Source organism: Trichoplusia ni, chromosome 13 (assembly GCF_003590095.1).
Source record: "Trichoplusia ni isolate ovarian cell line Hi5 chromosome 13, tn1, whole genome shotgun sequence".
Lineage (NCBI taxonomy): Eukaryota > Metazoa > Arthropoda > Insecta > Lepidoptera > Noctuidae > Trichoplusia > Trichoplusia ni.
In genome coordinates this window covers 5,702,203-5,719,835 of record NC_039490.1, presented here as the reverse complement: position 1 = coordinate 5,719,835, position 17,633 = coordinate 5,702,203, and the positions used below count along the sequence as shown (strand labels likewise).

General features: G+C 38.5%; 1 protein-coding gene across 3 annotated transcripts in view; it reads left to right on the top strand.

The window, feature by feature from the left end:
* Positions 1 to 16,215, top strand: part of LOC113499822 (protein mini spindles) — a 36,820-nt gene extending 20,605 nt beyond the window's left edge. For 2 of the 3 annotated variants that reach the window (XM_026880365.1, XM_026880366.1), the window contains exons 14-37: positions 55 to 292; positions 642 to 800; positions 1,124 to 1,343; positions 1,837 to 2,016; positions 2,971 to 3,140; positions 3,462 to 3,626; positions 3,957 to 4,077; positions 4,681 to 4,798; positions 5,122 to 5,359; positions 5,571 to 5,706; positions 6,067 to 6,260; positions 6,587 to 6,727; positions 7,495 to 7,595; positions 8,045 to 8,233; positions 8,708 to 8,840; positions 9,805 to 9,984; positions 10,486 to 10,679; positions 11,031 to 11,258; positions 11,569 to 11,692; positions 11,964 to 12,167; positions 12,391 to 12,547; positions 12,941 to 13,005; positions 13,095 to 13,223; positions 13,476 to 16,215. In XM_026880365.1, coding sequence (XP_026736166.1) covers positions 55 to 292; positions 642 to 800; positions 1,124 to 1,343; positions 1,837 to 2,016; positions 2,971 to 3,140; positions 3,462 to 3,626; positions 3,957 to 4,077; positions 4,681 to 4,798; positions 5,122 to 5,359; positions 5,571 to 5,706; positions 6,067 to 6,260; positions 6,587 to 6,727; positions 7,495 to 7,595; positions 8,045 to 8,233; positions 8,708 to 8,840; positions 9,805 to 9,984; positions 10,486 to 10,679; positions 11,031 to 11,258; positions 11,569 to 11,692; positions 11,964 to 12,167; positions 12,391 to 12,547; positions 12,941 to 13,005; positions 13,095 to 13,223; positions 13,476 to 13,571 — 3,880 coding nt within the window. In that variant the 3' untranslated portion in view covers positions 13,572 to 16,215. The remainder of the gene's footprint in view (positions 1 to 54; positions 293 to 641; positions 801 to 1,123; positions 1,344 to 1,836; positions 2,017 to 2,970; positions 3,141 to 3,461; positions 3,627 to 3,956; positions 4,078 to 4,680; positions 4,799 to 5,121; positions 5,360 to 5,570; positions 5,707 to 6,066; positions 6,261 to 6,586; positions 6,728 to 7,494; positions 7,596 to 8,044; positions 8,234 to 8,707; positions 8,841 to 9,804; positions 9,985 to 10,485; positions 10,680 to 11,030; positions 11,259 to 11,568; positions 11,693 to 11,963; positions 12,168 to 12,390; positions 12,548 to 12,940; positions 13,006 to 13,094; positions 13,224 to 13,475) is intronic. The other variant, XM_026880367.1, reaches the window with a different exon arrangement.
* Positions 16,216 to 17,633: the final 1,418 nt, after the last annotated feature.

Genomic DNA, 17,633 nt, shown 5'->3' with positions numbered 1-17,633 from the left:
ACTTTAGTTACTTGGTTACGTTAAATAAATATGAACTCAAATTTAAATTTTCAGCATGAACATAAAATCAATAATCGCGCACTGCAAGAAGGCTCTCACAGCAACCAACCCCAACGTTCGTACATCAGCGGTGACCTTCCTCGGCATACTATCACTGTATGTGGGACCCTCGCTACTGTCACACTTTGACAGCGAGAAGCCAGCCACGCGGCAGCTGATCAGCCTGGAACTTGACAAACATGCTAATTCTACCGCCCCGCCGCCGACGAGACTACTTGGTGCTGTTAGTAAGGTAAATTTAATGAACACTTATTAATAACACAAAAAATACATTGGCCATATTAGTTCGTATCAATGCGTGTACACACACCAAAAATGTATTTGTACAGAGGTTTTAAACTACCTAAACTCGTATGGATCAAGAAAATATCCTAAAGTATCACGTAAGTGTTCAAGCATTCTTGACTCATCAGAGATGCGACTCTGAAGACCACTCGTAATTGGTCAATCTTGTATGACAATCCTGATACTAATTACACACAAAGCAATTTTTAAACCCAACAACACTTCATACTGTCCTTCTAAAACCCAGTTCCCCTTATAGTTATTAAGCATATTATAAATCATATATAATTCTCCAGTCCGCAAGCAAGGCGTCAGTGGGTGACGATATAGAGGAGGCTTACGAAGACGCCGCAGAAGAAGAACCGGTCGTAGTGGACGACAACCGACCGCGGACAGACATCGCGCCGCTCATCACTGACGCCCTCATCGCAGAGATCAACGATAAGAACTGGAAGGTGAGACACTAGCTACTTATGTATTTCTAACAAAGGGAAATTATTAATTAGTCATAGGCTTTTTTAATTTTTGGTTGTATAGTTAGTAGTGTCTATAGGCTGATAATGGGATGTGGTATAAAAATTCATTAGTTACGAAGTTCTTATCGGATTATATAATATAGTAGTATAATTTATTAATGGAAGAAAATATCCATCGAATTACATTTTAGGCAAAAAGAAAAAGCAATTTCTTCATCACTGAGATAGATAAAACGACAAACTAAAGGCGATAGTGACAATAAGTAAATGGACTTCCTTAAAAATTATTTTATCATTGATAGGTCCGTAACGAAGGCCTCGACAAAGTGAAGGCGATAGTAACAAACTCGGCTCCGATCAAGTCGTCTCTCGGCGAGCTACCGGCGGCGCTGTCCGCGCGACTGCTGGACTCCAACTCCAAGCTCGCTCAGAGCGCGCTGCAGATATGCGAGGCGTTGGCCACTGCGATGGGGTCTAAGTGTAAAATTCATGTCAGGACGTTCTTCCCAGCATTCTTTCAAGGTAAGTGAGATAATGTGAAATAATAATAGATAGTAGATGGTGTAGATGACCCCTGGTAAAACCCTATCATAGTTTAGATTAAAGTTCTCCACAAGGCTTCCGAATATTGGACCTGTCTCCGTGTACGCCCTTAAAAAAGACCGGGAGACTCTACCTATGAAGTTATATCGTGAAAATCAAGAGATAATATTAATCTTTTACTGATAAAACACATTATTCTATAGATATTTTGAAGTCATGATCGTGCTAGGTTGAATATTTGTGTTATGGGGAACCATTTTATATAACATAACAAGAATAGAAATGTTTAGTAGATGAGAGTTAGTTGCATATTTCATGAAATTAGAATACTTTTTTTTTCAATGTAAAGTTTGGGATAAACTAAAAAATTGTAATATCGTACTCTACTCCGAAATAAGTCGTGGTCTGCAGCATGAATTTATAGCTCATAGTTTAAAGAGGCATTCATTATATCCCGCTTGTTTTCGTGCAGCGTTCGGCGACAGCAAGCAGTGGATCCGCGCGGCGGCCGTGTCGTGCGTGGAGGCGTGGTGCCGCGAGGCGGGCCCGGCCGCGCCGCTGGACGGCGAGATGCTGCACGACGCGCTGCGCGCCGGCAGCCCGCTGCTGCGGGCCACGCTGCTGCAGTGGCTGGCCGAGCATCTGCCCAACGGTACGTGGCGACGGGGCACTGCGCCCCGACGCGGTTGAGACCAGATAAGATAAAGATAGAGATTAGGGCCAGTTTCACAATAGGGATGATGACAATTGTTTTTTGCAGTGTCTGTCTTGTAGTTTTTTGTATAATAATGGATACGATTTTTTAAGTTGTCCCTCCAACATAAATTGACCAATTTACAGTGAATGAAACTTACGCGTGACGTCTCGATTGAGTATAAATTTTACCATATCGTTACGTCACAAGCCCCCTCTCCTAAATTTTAAAGCAGTTAATCATTGTCAATTCTAGTTTTACTGAAAAAGGAAAAAATACGTGTCCAATACTTTTCAATTATCTAACTGAGGGACTAATGAGATTTTTTCTTTTTATATCCAGTCATCATCCCTATTGCCACATAAGTTCCCGTTAAATTACTTGACAAATTTTTTCATACAAATAGTGTCTAATTTTTCATTTTATCTGCCAGATAGCAGCTAATTACTGATTGTGAAACAGACTTTTAGTTAAAAAAAACATTTGTTAAATATTCTACCATTAGCATAATTTGAAATGCTGGTATTTGTAAGAATTCAATTAAAGTTAATTTTCGAACTCGCAGTTAAATAGTTTGTACTGCTTTGTGAGATCTTGGCCTGGTTAGAAAATTTACCACATATCTTTTATAAATTGAAACATAAAAATGTAAATTATCTTTAGGTACTGTGAGGGTTTTAAAAGGTGTTTTAGAACAAATTATTACACAGTCATAATGTTTTAATCTTGGTATCAATACTTGTTTCCGAAAAAAACATTTTGTTATGTTCTAATTCAAGATCTATTGTTTTTAAAAAAATAATTTACCTTGAGATTTTTGGCTCAGTTTACACTGAACTAGTTATGATTTAAGCACGCGCCGGAACTTTATAATTAGCTTATTACACAACAATTATCGTTACTACTCCGCAGTCCCTCCGAAGTCGTTTCCCCGCGAGGAGTTGTCGGTGTGCGTGCCGCTGCTGTTCGCGAGCCTGGAGGACCGCGCGGCCGACGTGCGCAAGGTCACGGCCGACTGCGTGCTGCCCGTCATGCTGCATCTGGGCTACGAGGCCATGCACAAGCAGCTCGACAAGCTTAAGGTACGCGGGGAATCAATGTTTAGGAGACTATGTGGTATAAGTACCTTTTATGGAGGAGTTGGAAGTATAAATCCAGTTCTTACTTCTTAAAGAGTCGATCTCGATTTAAGAGTACGTAAATAAAATCACATTTGTCTTTATAAAAAGTGGTCCTTCAAATACTTATTACGGAAAATGCAAGTTTAAAATATGCTAGCCGGTAAAACGGCTACTGATAAAGACCAAGTAGGAGCGACCTGCGGCAAGTTTTAATTATTTCCACCTTATGCCGCATGAAATAAGGTTCAAAATTATTCAACCACCATTGTTGTCCATAAACAGCCTGGCTCCAAAACGGTGGTGTTAGCAGCTCTGGATAAGGCCCGGCCTAGTTTACCGGTCCAGCCTCTACCGACCAAGGCCAAGAAGGAAGAACCGCGCGGCGTCAAGTCCGCAGGTGCACTGAAGAAGGAAGCCGAGAAGAAAGGCGCTGTTGTTAAGGGGAAGGTAAGATATTAGTTAAACCAACGTATCAATATACTACACGGATAGCCGAGTGATTGTGGTCACCATCCACTAGACGCGACGTCTCTTGAGTTCGATCCCCGTTAAGTACAAGCTTTTGTGTGATCCATGAATGCTTGTGTATGTGACTATAATGTTTGTGAAACCCCCTTAAAGCGTGAGTCATTTTCTCCCGTTAGGACAGAATTTCTAAGTTCAATTTGTTTTAATTTTCAGTTGTATGTTAAGTAATATTTAGACATCTACTTTAGCGACACTTAGAATAACATTTTTGGTTGTGATAATATTTATGTTTAACTTACCTCATCGTAGGGTCCAGCGAAACCAACATCAGCATCCAACCGCAACAAGAAAGATGACGAAGACTTCTCCCCACTTCTACCAAACAACAACGCTAAGAACCAACGCATCATTGACGACCAGAAACTCAAAGGTTAACCAACATACCATACATTAAATATTTGTTTAGTTTTGGTTACTATTCTCTGCCTTTGATTCATATTATTTGATCAAGAAAACAACAAAGTTTCAACACCGTCAATTCTAAAATGTCTGCATAAAAACCATGTTTATAAAACTTACTCCATAATATACATTTTTGCTGCGAGGGATATATAATGCACTTAGCGTTATTTGCACTGCATTTTTGAGGTATAAGATGTATTTAATTGCGTGATATTATGTGTGTATTTCTGTTCTTGTCTTAATAAACATCATATTGTTGCTAAAAAACTGTAACAACTGACATAAGTTTCTATCAATGTTATGACATTTATTTAGACATGAATTATTTCATTTTGATTGAATTGCAATAAATTGCTTTGTTTATAAATATGCAATAATAATAGAACTGAAAAATACAAGTTATCGATATTGAGCATGCGAATTTTGTAGTAATTTCCAACATAATGTTTGTAGGTATACACATACAGTTTGTGCATGAGAAATGAGAACCAGTAGTAGACATCCCAAGTGTGCATAATATTAAATCTTAAAATAAACAAATATACTAAATAACGTGTTATTTATGCAACAGTATTGAAATGGAACTTCACAACCCCTCGCGAGGAATTCTTTGAGCTTCTGAAGGAGCAAATGGCTACTGCCGGACTGAACAAACAACTTGTCGCTAACATGTTCCATAATGACTTCAGGTAAGAGTAACATAATCTAATATATAATATAATTAACTATCTTATCGGAAAACCAATGTGGAGTCAAAAGGTAGAACAAGTACAATTTTCTTAAACAACACGGTTTTCGATATGTCTGTGGCCAATAAACTCAAATATACCTTATTTTGTACCACTCATTACTTTTAATCTGAACTGAATGTTGTTGTAAGATGAGTACCATGCAAATTGCTCTTCACATCGACAGGGAAAAGTGATATTAGCATTCATAGTCTATAATTATTACTAATCTATAATATTGATTACTAATCGATAAATATAAATAACTGAATGCATATCTACAGATACCATCTAAAAGCAATTGAGGCCTTATCAGAAGATCTCCACGAAAACGGCCAAGCGTTAATGGCTAACCTCGACCTAGTACTCAAATGGCTAACCCTACGATTCTTCGACACCAACCCCTCAGTGATCCTAAAGGGTCTCGAATACCTGTCCATAGTATTCACTCATTTGATGGACTCAGACTACACGATGCCGGAGTATGAAGCCAACTGTTTTATCCCATATCTCGTTCTCAAGGTAAGTTTATCAGCTGATTATTGATAATTATGTATGTATTACTGATAAAGGAATATGTCTTTGATAACAATAAATTATTGTTTAGATATCACTAAGACTCGTTATTCGCGTCTTTAGTATTATGATTGTTTTATCTGTCAAGTGTTCATTAATCAGTAATATTGCAGTTTTAGCTTGAATTATATTAGTGAAATATTTTCCTGGTTTGTAGGTGGGAGATCCTAAAGACACAGTTCGTAACGGCGTGAAAGCTTTGTTCAAACAAATATGTGTGGTCTACTCTGTTACCAAGCTGTTCGGGTATTTGATGGAGGGATTGAAGTCCAAGAATGCTAGACAGAGGGCTGGTAAGTCGCACTGAGATATTTCACTTGATTTAATTTTTTGCGATGTATATATTTTGGTGCTTATGGTAGTGTATTGTAATTTAGTATCACAATGTCATCTTGTATCATTTTTGAGAGGCTAAAATTGTTTATATTGTGTACATAATGATTAAATTTTCAGACTGTCCTGATTTCACTATCTAACAACTGTTTTTAACGAAGGATTTTTTCTTTTGTTCATTAGAAAAGACGTAAATTATTCTTTTCTGATAAGAGTTTTGTTTCATATTTCTACAAGATTTTCTTTTTTGCTTCATTCACTCTTCATCTTTAACTGACATTATTTAAACATTATTTACTAAACAATACTCTAATCATCAGAATGTCTCGAATGCATCGGCCACCTCCTCGAGACGTACGGTTCGACGGTGATGGGCAGCGGCGGCGGCGGCGCCCTCAAGGAGTTAGCGCGACACATCGGAGACAGGGACAACGCCGTGCGGTCCGCTGCGCTTAACTGCGTAGCCTCGGCTTACTTCTTGGAAGGAGAGAAGGTTTACAAGATGATTGGACAGGTGAGATGGATTTCTTTGATTGATTTTAGGTATAAGGAATGAGTGTCAATTTTGTTTTAGATTACATTTTTTTATAAAAAGAAAGTTCCGCATTAAGAAATTTTATCGTAATTTTGCATTTATTTTAAGTTATCCTCGTTACATTTACAATCAAATTTCGTATGATAGCGAAAATGCTATGCAATATGACTTGTCTTACAATAAATGTGAGATCATTTGTTAATTACATGAGGCAAGATTTTATCTATAATTTTAAAATGATACTAAATATTATAGAAAGTGAATTCACCCTTACTCACATCATAAATCATATTAAATCATTCTAGATATCAGACAAGGATCTATCCCTTTTGGAGGAACGCATTAAACGCGCGAGCAAGTCCCGCAGCGCTGAGAACCGGCGCTCGAACCTCGTCCCGCTGTCCGCGTCCGGCCGCCCCGTGCAGATACCGCAAGAGGTAAACGAAGTATGTAACTAACACCGCTCTATTAATATACTAGAACATAGTTACCTAGCTTGCCATTAATCTCGTACATATATGTATAATCGTAAATACATTGCACATGCTGTAGTAATATAATTGTGTTTATGGTTTCTGTTTGTAATGTTCCATTCATCATCATCAATATCATCATCATCAGCTGATATTCGTCTACTGCTGCTTATGCCGGGCATACTCCTCCCGAATGGTTCATTAATCATTGTTTTGAACAAATGTCGCTAATTCGGCTGACGCTTATGGGTTGATTCATATTGGGATCAGCTAAGCTCTTTTTTCCAAACCCATTCAGCAATAGCGCAATCGCTTCAGTTCTCACGCGCTTTAGATGAAATTAAGTATGGTTACCGGCACGGATCTTGAGCGCTCGGCGGAAGAGTGGAGATCGCTTTGTGCATCTTAAAATAAAACGCCAATGAATTGTGCGTACTCGTCGTCTTGTCGTGCATGCAACTGCAGCAAAGAACGAATTTCAACCAATCACAAGTGACGGCTAAGACGCGATGCCGTGCAGACCAATCACAGCACTTAGTCCGCCGCGCGCCTCACTTCATACCGCAAAAGGGACCCAAAAAATCACGTGCCGGTAACTATACTAGATCAGAATTTAGAAATGCTAAGGAGCTACGAAAAGAAGAAGCCAAGATACATATAGAAGAACTACGTATAATAGAACATTATTTGTTATTTGTATAAGAGCGATTTTCAGTATTAATTAAATTCTTTTGCACAAGGAGCCTGAACCGCCTCGGCGCGTGATATCAGTAGACACGGCGCCCGTGGATTACGAGGAAGAAGAAGAGGAAGAACCTATTCAAATGCCACCACCCAAGCCGTAAGTACTTATTATATTTATAGTTTAATTTTCTACAATTTTCACGTAAAATAGTACTTATTATATTTAAAGTTTAATTTTCTATAATTTTCACGTAAAATTTAGCTTTGGTCCCAGATTACCTGTATTAGCTATCACCCCCCCTTAAAATCAAAGTATCCAAAATCCGCAGGCTCATATTTAGTTCTTTTATATTAACAGCATAATTCAACCTAAAGTTTAAAACTTAATCCATAAAAAAATACTTATAAACTTTGACACCCAGTAATCCCCCCCCCCCCCTTACCACCCTTTTTTCAGTTTAAAAGTAGCCTATGTCCTTTTTCAGTCTCTAGACTATCTGTGTACCAACTGTCATTACAATAGATTCAGTAGTTTCTTTGTATAAGCTTTTCATATTATTATTATAGTATTGCATGTTTTGTAACACAATGACATTATCTAAGCAGCGCGGCCCCCGAGCCCCGCGTGGTGTCGGGCCCGTTCGGCCTGGACCCCGAGCTCATCGCGCAGCTGGACGCGGCCGTGCCCGTGCTGCGCCGCCCCGACGTGGCCGAGATCGACCTGCACTTCCTGGACGAGCCCATACCCACCGTGCGGGTGCGCTCGCAACTGCCGCAGCAGCCCATCAGGACCAGGTACTAACTGTTGATAACTGTTGTATTACACTACCTCAACAGTAATTTGTGAATATTGTGTATATTGTATAGGCGAGGAAGAGAATTTAGAACATAATTAAAATAATTTCAAAAGGATAAGGGATTGAAAGGTATTAAATACTTCTAGATATGACGACACGCTTCATTCTTTCAGCAAAAATTATCGAACATAACTTGATATTTAGGTTTTTGGACATCAAAGCCAAAGATGCTGGATGACATTACCATACTGACCAAGAAAATTCGAAAACTCCGCAGTCCGCATCCATAAGGGGCTCCAATATAGAGAAGCTAATTTCATTATCGATGTGTTGCTAGGTGTAACTACGTTGAGGAGGTCAGATGATGGTCGTTCTTTGTAAAACACCGGTACTTCGCTGAAACCGATTAGATTGGAAGCCAATCACAATTATGTTGGGAAAAGGCTAGGATGATGACTATGGTTTTGTTTAGTATGGTAGCGATGTCTCCGCCGCGTCACACGCCGCAGTTCGCGGCGCCGGCGCAGCCTCACTCGCTGCCCACGCAGGTTGACGACTCGCTGCTCGCAGACACTATTCACTCCATAGCCAGTCCAGATCTAAATGTAAGTTATTTGTTTTGTCACACTTAGTTAGTTAGTCACTTATTAATAACAGAATATTATTTTTTACAATTTTTACATTTTATTAAGATGTCAACTCTACCAAATTTGGAAAGAAAGAATAATAATAATTGAATTTTAAGCATTTCTGATCTTTTAACCGTTATTCCGTGGAATCTCCGTTTTGAAAAAAAAAGCTTGTCACTTACAATTTTTACAGCACGGCGCGCGGCGCTTCATTTGACACATGATTAGGGCTTGTAGGCATTAATCATATTATTACATGAGTTATGATAGGTGTCGCAAATAGTAAGATTTATATTTCAAACAAACAAAATAATAAAAATGTAACTATAATTGTGATTACTCTGTACAAAAGTCAATTCATGGAATTAGTCCTACGAATAGCAGGCAATTAGGTTTACCTACTTACGGCATCACGACGCTTCGCGCTGGCTTTAAGCATTAAAGTACGTTGTAGGTGTGAACTCATGTCTCATGCCTGGTCTTTTGGCGCAATAGTAATACCACAAGTACAAGTCGTACCTACAGCGGACTAGCGGAGGTGCGTAGTCAAACACGTACCATTAAAACCTCTTTTATCTTCTATATCTTTTGATTAATCGCACATTTTCAGTCATATGCCTTCGATTTTGTCCTGTAGGCAGTTTGAAACCTAGGATCTACTTAATGCGACGCCAGCATCGCGCGCCTCCTACAAAGCCTCGTACACGTTGCATTTGTCCCAACCTGACAGTATTGCTTATTCGATTTAATCTCTCAAATGGCCGCTACGCGATAGTTATTTACGTACAGGTTGTTCGATGTTGCATTTTGCAGTCAAGTCAACTGCATTCAAAATGCATTTGGAATGCAATCTGCAGTTGGATTGCAGTTGAAATGCGATTCGTCTGTCTAGAGCCTTAGTCGTTTGTTCTTCATTTATATATATTTGATGTGCACGCAGGCGGCCATCCGCGCGCTGTCGCTGATCTCCGGCGCGCTGGTGTCGGGTCGCGGCGGCGCGCTGGCGGCGCACGAGGCGCGGCTGGTGGCGGCCATCGCGGCGCAGCTGCGCCACGTGCGCGCCGCGCCGCCGCACGACGCGCTGCCCGCCTACAAGTACCTGGCCAGCGTGCTCACCACCGTACGTATACACTAGCATACACACGCGGCTGGTGGCGGCCCAACATAAACAACCAACTAACAAACAAACCCGACAAGTTCCGACATTTTTGTAGCACAAGCTAACATGCGAAACGTGCCTTGAAATTTGACTTTATTTAATCCTCAACGAAAACTGATCAAATTAAAAGAAAACCGCTGTTGTTTCGTACCCTTTAAATTCCTTATAAAAAGATTTCAGTCACGACCCCTCGGCCACTCACATAATATGCCAATTTTTTTTTATTTGCGCTCCATATCCTTGCGGATACGCTTCGACGGGCATGACTTCTAAAGATTGATTAAGATTAAATAAAATATAATTGAGTTCGCAACAATTTTAACATGATCCTATTTTCGAATACTATCCTCTCTACATTCAATGCATAACATTTAACATTAATTAAGTTTACGTCAACTATAACATGATCCTATTGTCGAATTCCGTCAACCTCTACTCCACTCAATACATTAAATGTTACAGTTCTACGAAACAGCCGGCTGCGGTTCTCACGTAGGCGAAGCGGCGCTGTGCTCTCTAGTCGGAGAGCTACTACGTCTGCTTGGCGCGGGCACGGGCGCGACCGGGACCGGCCCTGACGCTGAGCGACTCGTGCGCATACTGAATAATGTGTGTGTCAGGGTACTCGAGCATTCGCCTAGGACGCCGCTATTGTGGTGAGTGGATATACTTCTTACAATAACTTTTGTAACGCTAGTTCATAATGATTTGATTGAATAACGGTTTACCGCGCCAGCTTCGTTGGGTCCGAAACTAGTACTACTAATACTAGTACTATCCCGATAAATGCGCGTGAGTTAAGCGTTACCGGAGTTTTTTTTACTTTACTTACTTAACTATTCTAAGAATCGATCAAAAACTATCGATCAAGTTCCATAATGTGTACAAGGCTGGTGGCTAAATTAAGAGAAACAATTATGGACTCTGTCGGGCACAGCAAAATTCGTTTTTAGAGGAGAGGACGAATTATCCACCCGATATAATCATTATCACATTTTATTCAACAGCGCAATAGTATCCCTTCTACACGAGTCCATCGGCGTCTCAGACCCTGCCTACCCTCGCTACCAAGACCTTCTCCTCAAGTGCTTCTGGAAGACCCTCAAGATGATCTCCACCTGGGACGTGAACTCCATAGACTATGACGCGGTGCTGTACAGGATACACCTGTTCTATAAGGCTTATCCCAACAGTTACTGGAAGAAGAACCCGGATATTAGTGATACGCCGTATAGGTCAGTGGTGTAAATAGTACATAATATTGTGTAATCGTGTAATGCGCAATTCCGTAGAACTTTTATTTTGCGAATAAAACGACGCGCGTTATGTTGCGCGCCATTCGACAACGTACAATGTTTTGCAACGTTGCCTAGTGGATACGAAGCTTGTCATTTCAAAGTCAGTAGCAGAAAAAATCCGTTTCCTTTATTAAGAGAATTTGAAGTAAAACTTCTTTAGGTGCGACTAGAAATAAATGGACGACAATGCGTTGCGGCAATATGGCGTCACTTTTCTTTACATCCTTAAATACATTTTTTATTACAGGACAGTGAAAACGTTGGTACATACTCTAGTCAAGATGAAGGGTGGTTCCATCACAAACCATCTCACACAAATACCTGATCTAAATGGTTCTGACCTGTACCCGTATCTACTTAAAGTACTGAAGGTAATTATTCATACCCAAAGATATAAATATGTAAATATTTTTTAATTGACGAAATCTTCAGTCAAAGCTAACAATAAAGTTGCCCTTTACGACAGAGGCTTTTCTAAAATAGATAAATTATAAAGAAAAAACAATTTCAAGATGTTGTAGCTGTATTTTTTGTAAAAATCTTAAAATCATTCAGAAGTTATGATAAATATAGAACTTTTCACACATGTCAGACCCTAAAAAGTTGTCAGTCATGTATTAATTAGACTCTCATATCCCACAGCAATTGAAGCTAGACGAAAAGAAAGAAAACACATCAGACGCGTTGAACGGCGGCTCGGTGCTAGCGTCGGTCCCGCCCAACAACGCGGCGCTGGCGGCCGGCCGGCTGCCGCGCGCAGTGCACGAGGAGCTCGCGCTCATACTCAAGCGCATCGGGACCAAGGAACACAACAAGGACGCGCTGGCGCAGCTCTATGACTTGCGGGTGAGACTATATAGAGAAGATTAACCTGAATTCTGATTCCATTGCACTTGAAGAAATGTTTGAATAGTACTTTAGTTAAAAAACTTCTTTTAGAGTAAATGATAGGGATAGTAAGAAATGTGAATAATAGTATGAAAAAGAAAAAATATGAAAAAGAAATCGGGACCTAAAGCTGTCTTTGTTAACATGATACTAATTGATAATTATAACATTTATATACCAGGAGCGTCACCCCGAGGTGGACATCTGGACGTTCATGCAGGGCTCGTCGTTCTACTTCCGCAACTACGTGGAGCGCGGCCTGCGCGAGGTGGCCGACCAGCGCAAGCTGGCCTCCATGCCGCCCATGTACAAACACGATTACAAGTCAGAGAATATTGGTACGTACTCAAATATACATTATGATGTTATTAAACTCATTCTTCAACACGTTGTGCGCGTTATAAGCATGCTGCGAGCATTTAAAGTGACTTTTGTATGCAAACTCAAAAAAAAAACTTCTTTTTCTCATAATGACTTTCTTACGTACTTGGCCGAAATTTTCTATAAGAAAATAAATTATATCAAAATAAAAAGGCATTTATTCAAATTAGGCTACTAACTACCAGTTTTTGAAGGTCAGATTACATTGGACAGCACTCAGTTTCGCCCAGCCTTCACCGCTAACTAAGTGCTTTTGCTTTGAGAGAAGAAACTGCGCAACAAACTCCCCAGCAGCACGCTGTTTTTTCGTTTACAATATTATTACATAACATATTATTGTGCCATTTCAGATATTAGTAATGAAAACGACGAGAAGTCACACGTGATATTCTTAGAGCGACTTCGAGCTTTGCAGGTAACTTATTTTATTATATTCATACAAACATAATCCCTTTTTTATTTATATAATGTGGTGTCGACATTATTGTGTTAATCTGTTTTCAGGCCAAAGCCGGTTTGAAAACCGAGTCGTCTCCATCATCGCAGCCGCGCACGCCGGTCGGCGACAACAGAACTCTGGTCGACTCCATCAACGAGAACACGCTGCCACGCAGCATTGATCCGCAACTTGAAGTAAGTAAAGTAAAGCCCTAGACAAATAGGTGGGAGGAAAGTAAAAAGCGTTTTGCAGTGGAACAGAAAAGGCTAGCAAAATCATAACCTAAACCGACACTAATAACATAGTAAATCAAGGTGTCTGTAGTGCCTGATGATGGCTCTCAAGTTGGGTACTCAAATCTATTGCTTAATACTTAATCGAATCAGAAAAATTTACTCGAAGCAGAAGTAAATATTAAATTATTAATAAATTCATTTTTATTACAGCTAAACACAACACAGACCCTATCCCAAAGGAACGAAGCCGAAGTGGACGCGCTGCGGCTCAAACTACAACAAATCAAAAGCTCCTCCAAGAGATAAGGATGTCACTCACACACAATCCACGGATTCGGTAGCTCTCTCATACTCGTCATCGATACACAAGCACCTCGCGTTACAACACTAGAGAGTGCAACAACACTAATTAGTTGAATCTTTAGTCGATCAATCGAAATTCGACTTAAGCTAAATTGACGTTGAAACTCTCGCCTAACGCGACATTTATGCTTATATTAATTTTAAATTGACAATCTTTGGCTTGCCATTAACTCGAAAATTTTCAATCTCAATTGTTACCATTCCGGTGAAATCGTTCTCATCTAGTTTATAGGAATGTTATGTATGTTTGGCCTATGCGTGTTCTAAAGTAGCGTCCAAAGCCCTTACTGAGAAATTGACATGACAATATATTATAACAGTATCGCGTTGCACAGGGTATAACGCTTCATGTAAATGGGAACTTGTGTCTTGGTGAGGGATCGTTTTGTTAAGATAACTTGTCATTTTAAAACATTGTTACTAAGTACGGTTTTTAATACGGATAATGTTCGAAAATTTTATCGTCTGATATTTGTATGTGGCTAGAGAATGACGGACTTTCCTGAAGAATTTCGTACTGTTGACAAAAGTTTTTATGATCCACTGGATCGATTAGTATGTTGTTTGAAAGGTTGTCTCATATCTAGCCACAGCGTCAAATAAGGGTTGAATCAGTTTTAAATTAAGGTATTCGTCTGTGTATAATAGACGTACTAATTGGTAATCCAATGACAATCAGCATCAAAACGAAAGTTGACAACGAAAATAAAGTTAAATAGAACCTGCAACTAGCCAAAGCTTGGCGCAGTTACCTGCTTTTAGATCAAGTAAAAACTAACAAAATCTTAATAAAACTGACTACGGACACAAATAAGTTGGTTACTAGGCACGCCAGTTACTACCGCTCACGACGTGCCTCAGGTTCAATCCCTGCATAGCGCAAACATTTGTGCGACTGCGATCTAAAGATGTTTAAATCCTAGAACGGCCTAGAACAATAAGAATAACATGCAGAACATAATCAATTATAGTACATTCGTCATTATAAAATTTATTGTTGCTACGATTGCCATTGGATTACACTAGTAAAGTGAGATATTGGGTGTAAAAATTAGCATACAATGTGTAAATAGGTTTACTCTGCACGACGCACTGTGTTAATCGCTTCCAAAATTGATATTTAAAGCCTTAAGTTGCGATTAAACTTTCAAATGTTATTTATTACTATCAAGGTCTTGTGACACTATGCACTCATTTTGCACCTACGCAGTTATGAATGGTGTATCACATGTTATTTTAGAGCGCGTGAAATAAAACATATGAATACGAGCTTCTTTCTTCGCTTAAATTCTTATAAACTAGATCACTGTCCTTATTACGATATAGAGCAGACTTGACTGCAGTGTTGCCAGAAATAAAAATATTTTTATATGTAACCGTCAAAATTCCTGTCTCATTAAAATGTATGTTGTATTCTGTACCGCACTTGAAACATATTTCCGCAGTTTTGCCCCACCCACGAATCATTATGGTAGAAATTAGCCGCAGTATGTATTTAGTTCTTTTAAATTAAAGCCTTTGAGTATATTACTCGAAAGAAAGTATTTTTTATAAACTGCAAGTAAATATGTATTTTTAGTATTCGAAATCTTATCAGCATTTGATTGCGCCTGTATAAACTGAAACGATTTTTTGGTTACAATGAGGACGTAAAGTTTGCTGAAGAGGGCGCCACTAGCGCTAAAAATAACTAATACAACATTGTTTGTTCTAGTGGTGCACTTTAGCGGCAGTACGTCTAACTAATACCATACGTAATATGAGACGGAAGTAAATTAACTATACCAGTATAAATCCAAAATAATGACATTAGCCAGTGTTTTATAATAATACCGTATATAAGTAGCTGTGTAAAGCATATTCCTTAGCCATCGACATAATGAAAATATTTACGAATGATAAAAAAAAATGTAAGCAAGTGTGTTAACCCTAGTGGCTAGTATATCTATGATTTCAATGTAGTTTTCATTGAAATTGAAAACTATTATTGATGTGTATCATGTACTAATACTAACAACATTTTTGTCTAAGTTAATTTTGTATGATTTATTGGATTTGTGTTGAGTTTTTGGTTGTGTTTGAAAGAGTATTGCGATTTGATATAAAACAAGCAATATTCAAGAGTTGGAGCAGTTCATTGTTGGTTAATTTGGTATGTTTTAAACGAAATATCTTACCGAAACGCTTGATAAAAATGGACTGTTTTGGCCAAGGCATAGAAAGCTTTTTTTGTTATAAACAGCAATGGGAGGGAATAGGGGAGAGGTGTAATTCCAAAGGAACCCATAAACTGCTTCGACTCGCAATTTATTGTTTTTACTCAATGATTGATGTTTTACTAGATGTGTTCGGAGTGTTGATTTAGATGGGCGACAAGTCGCATCCAGTAGGTTTGTTAGAAAACTTTAAAGAGCTGAGATGAGGCCATATAAATATATTTTAGTATACCACGATTCATGTAATCCGCTAAAATGTAATCAAAACATTCCTCACAGTATTGGATTTCTATTTAGGTATAAAATTGTCCATTCGTCATACTATTTAACAACCATTGTTTTCATTCATTGACATTTAGGCCAATTACAATGCAACACTCATAATAATTTTTTGTAAGTTATGGTAAAAATTTAAAGTCTCAGGACGTAGTATAAACAATTATCTACTACCTGCTGTCTACAATATAAAGGATTTTAAACTCGTTGTTTTGTTAATATAAATGAAGTATTGAAACTTTTGTAACGAAGAATCACGTTTTGTTTGTTTATTTTATCTGTATTATGAGGTTCATTTATTCTCAATAGTTATAAAGAAAGTTATTCGATATGTTAAATTTGAATCGTGAATATTCGATAAGAAATGTACTCGATTTATATTTCACTCGCGCTGAAGAGACTAGTTATATTTACGAGCATTACATTTGTTAAATAACGTTTAGATTTCATTTTTATTTCATACGTGTTCTTCATTTTCGTTGATTCGTTAAATTAGGTTAATTTCTATTATTGTCTTTAGTATAAACATTCGCTTTTTAAACATGACTTCATATTGATTATACTGAGCATTTATTTATTGTATTATGTAAATTAATGTTTAAATCATGATGTAATATTAATGATAAATAAAGTTCATACAACACTGATACACGAATCTATTATTTTATTATCCTTCGCTTTTGTGAAACCCTGTGTTAGGTGAAAGTTCTCGTTCCATAGTCGATCGACACCAATGCAGCTATGTCCTTAAGACTTCAAGGCATAAAAAACTGTTTATTCTGGAAAGATAATATATCAATTTCAATTTACTTTTGAAACAGGAACAAATCCATACCAAACGCAATATAGTTTCAAGTCTGGTACATCTTGCTATTGTTTTATATGTGAGCGGCCGTTCGGGGCACCTATGGCAAGACGCATATGAGTGCTCGTGTCTTGTGTACACATGATGCCACTCATATAGCTCAGGAATTGACTTTCTATAATATACAAGTATAGATCGCTTTTGGCCAAGATAAGGGTGCGAAACAAGGTGAAGGACTTAATTACCTACATTTTCACCCCGTGAGTAAGTAACTTGGAAAAACTAGCTTCATAAGTTCAAATAGAGAGGTTCATCTATTAGATGCAGGTCGTTGACATCTTGACATTGCAAGTCGTCTGGTTCGCAAATACAACACCAAACGAATTCCTAAACGATTAGGTACGATCAGTGACGAAAGTCGATAAACAAACGCAGAATGGGAGAGAGAAGATAAATGAATGAGTGAACGATGAGTCTGGAAATGTTTCTAATCCCTAACGATTCGGCTGGGTTCTTCGAAGTTTGTAGTTCTACATCCATCATTCGAGCCAACACACTACCCAGGTTTGCGACAAAATCGTTAAAATGTCTCGTCGCTATAATTAAACCGTTATTGATTTACCAGACAATGGAAGCTGCAAATGACTTTCAGCCTTTAGTGCTTCGACATAGAGTTAGGCGCCGTAATGGGGGCAATGTTTGATTTTG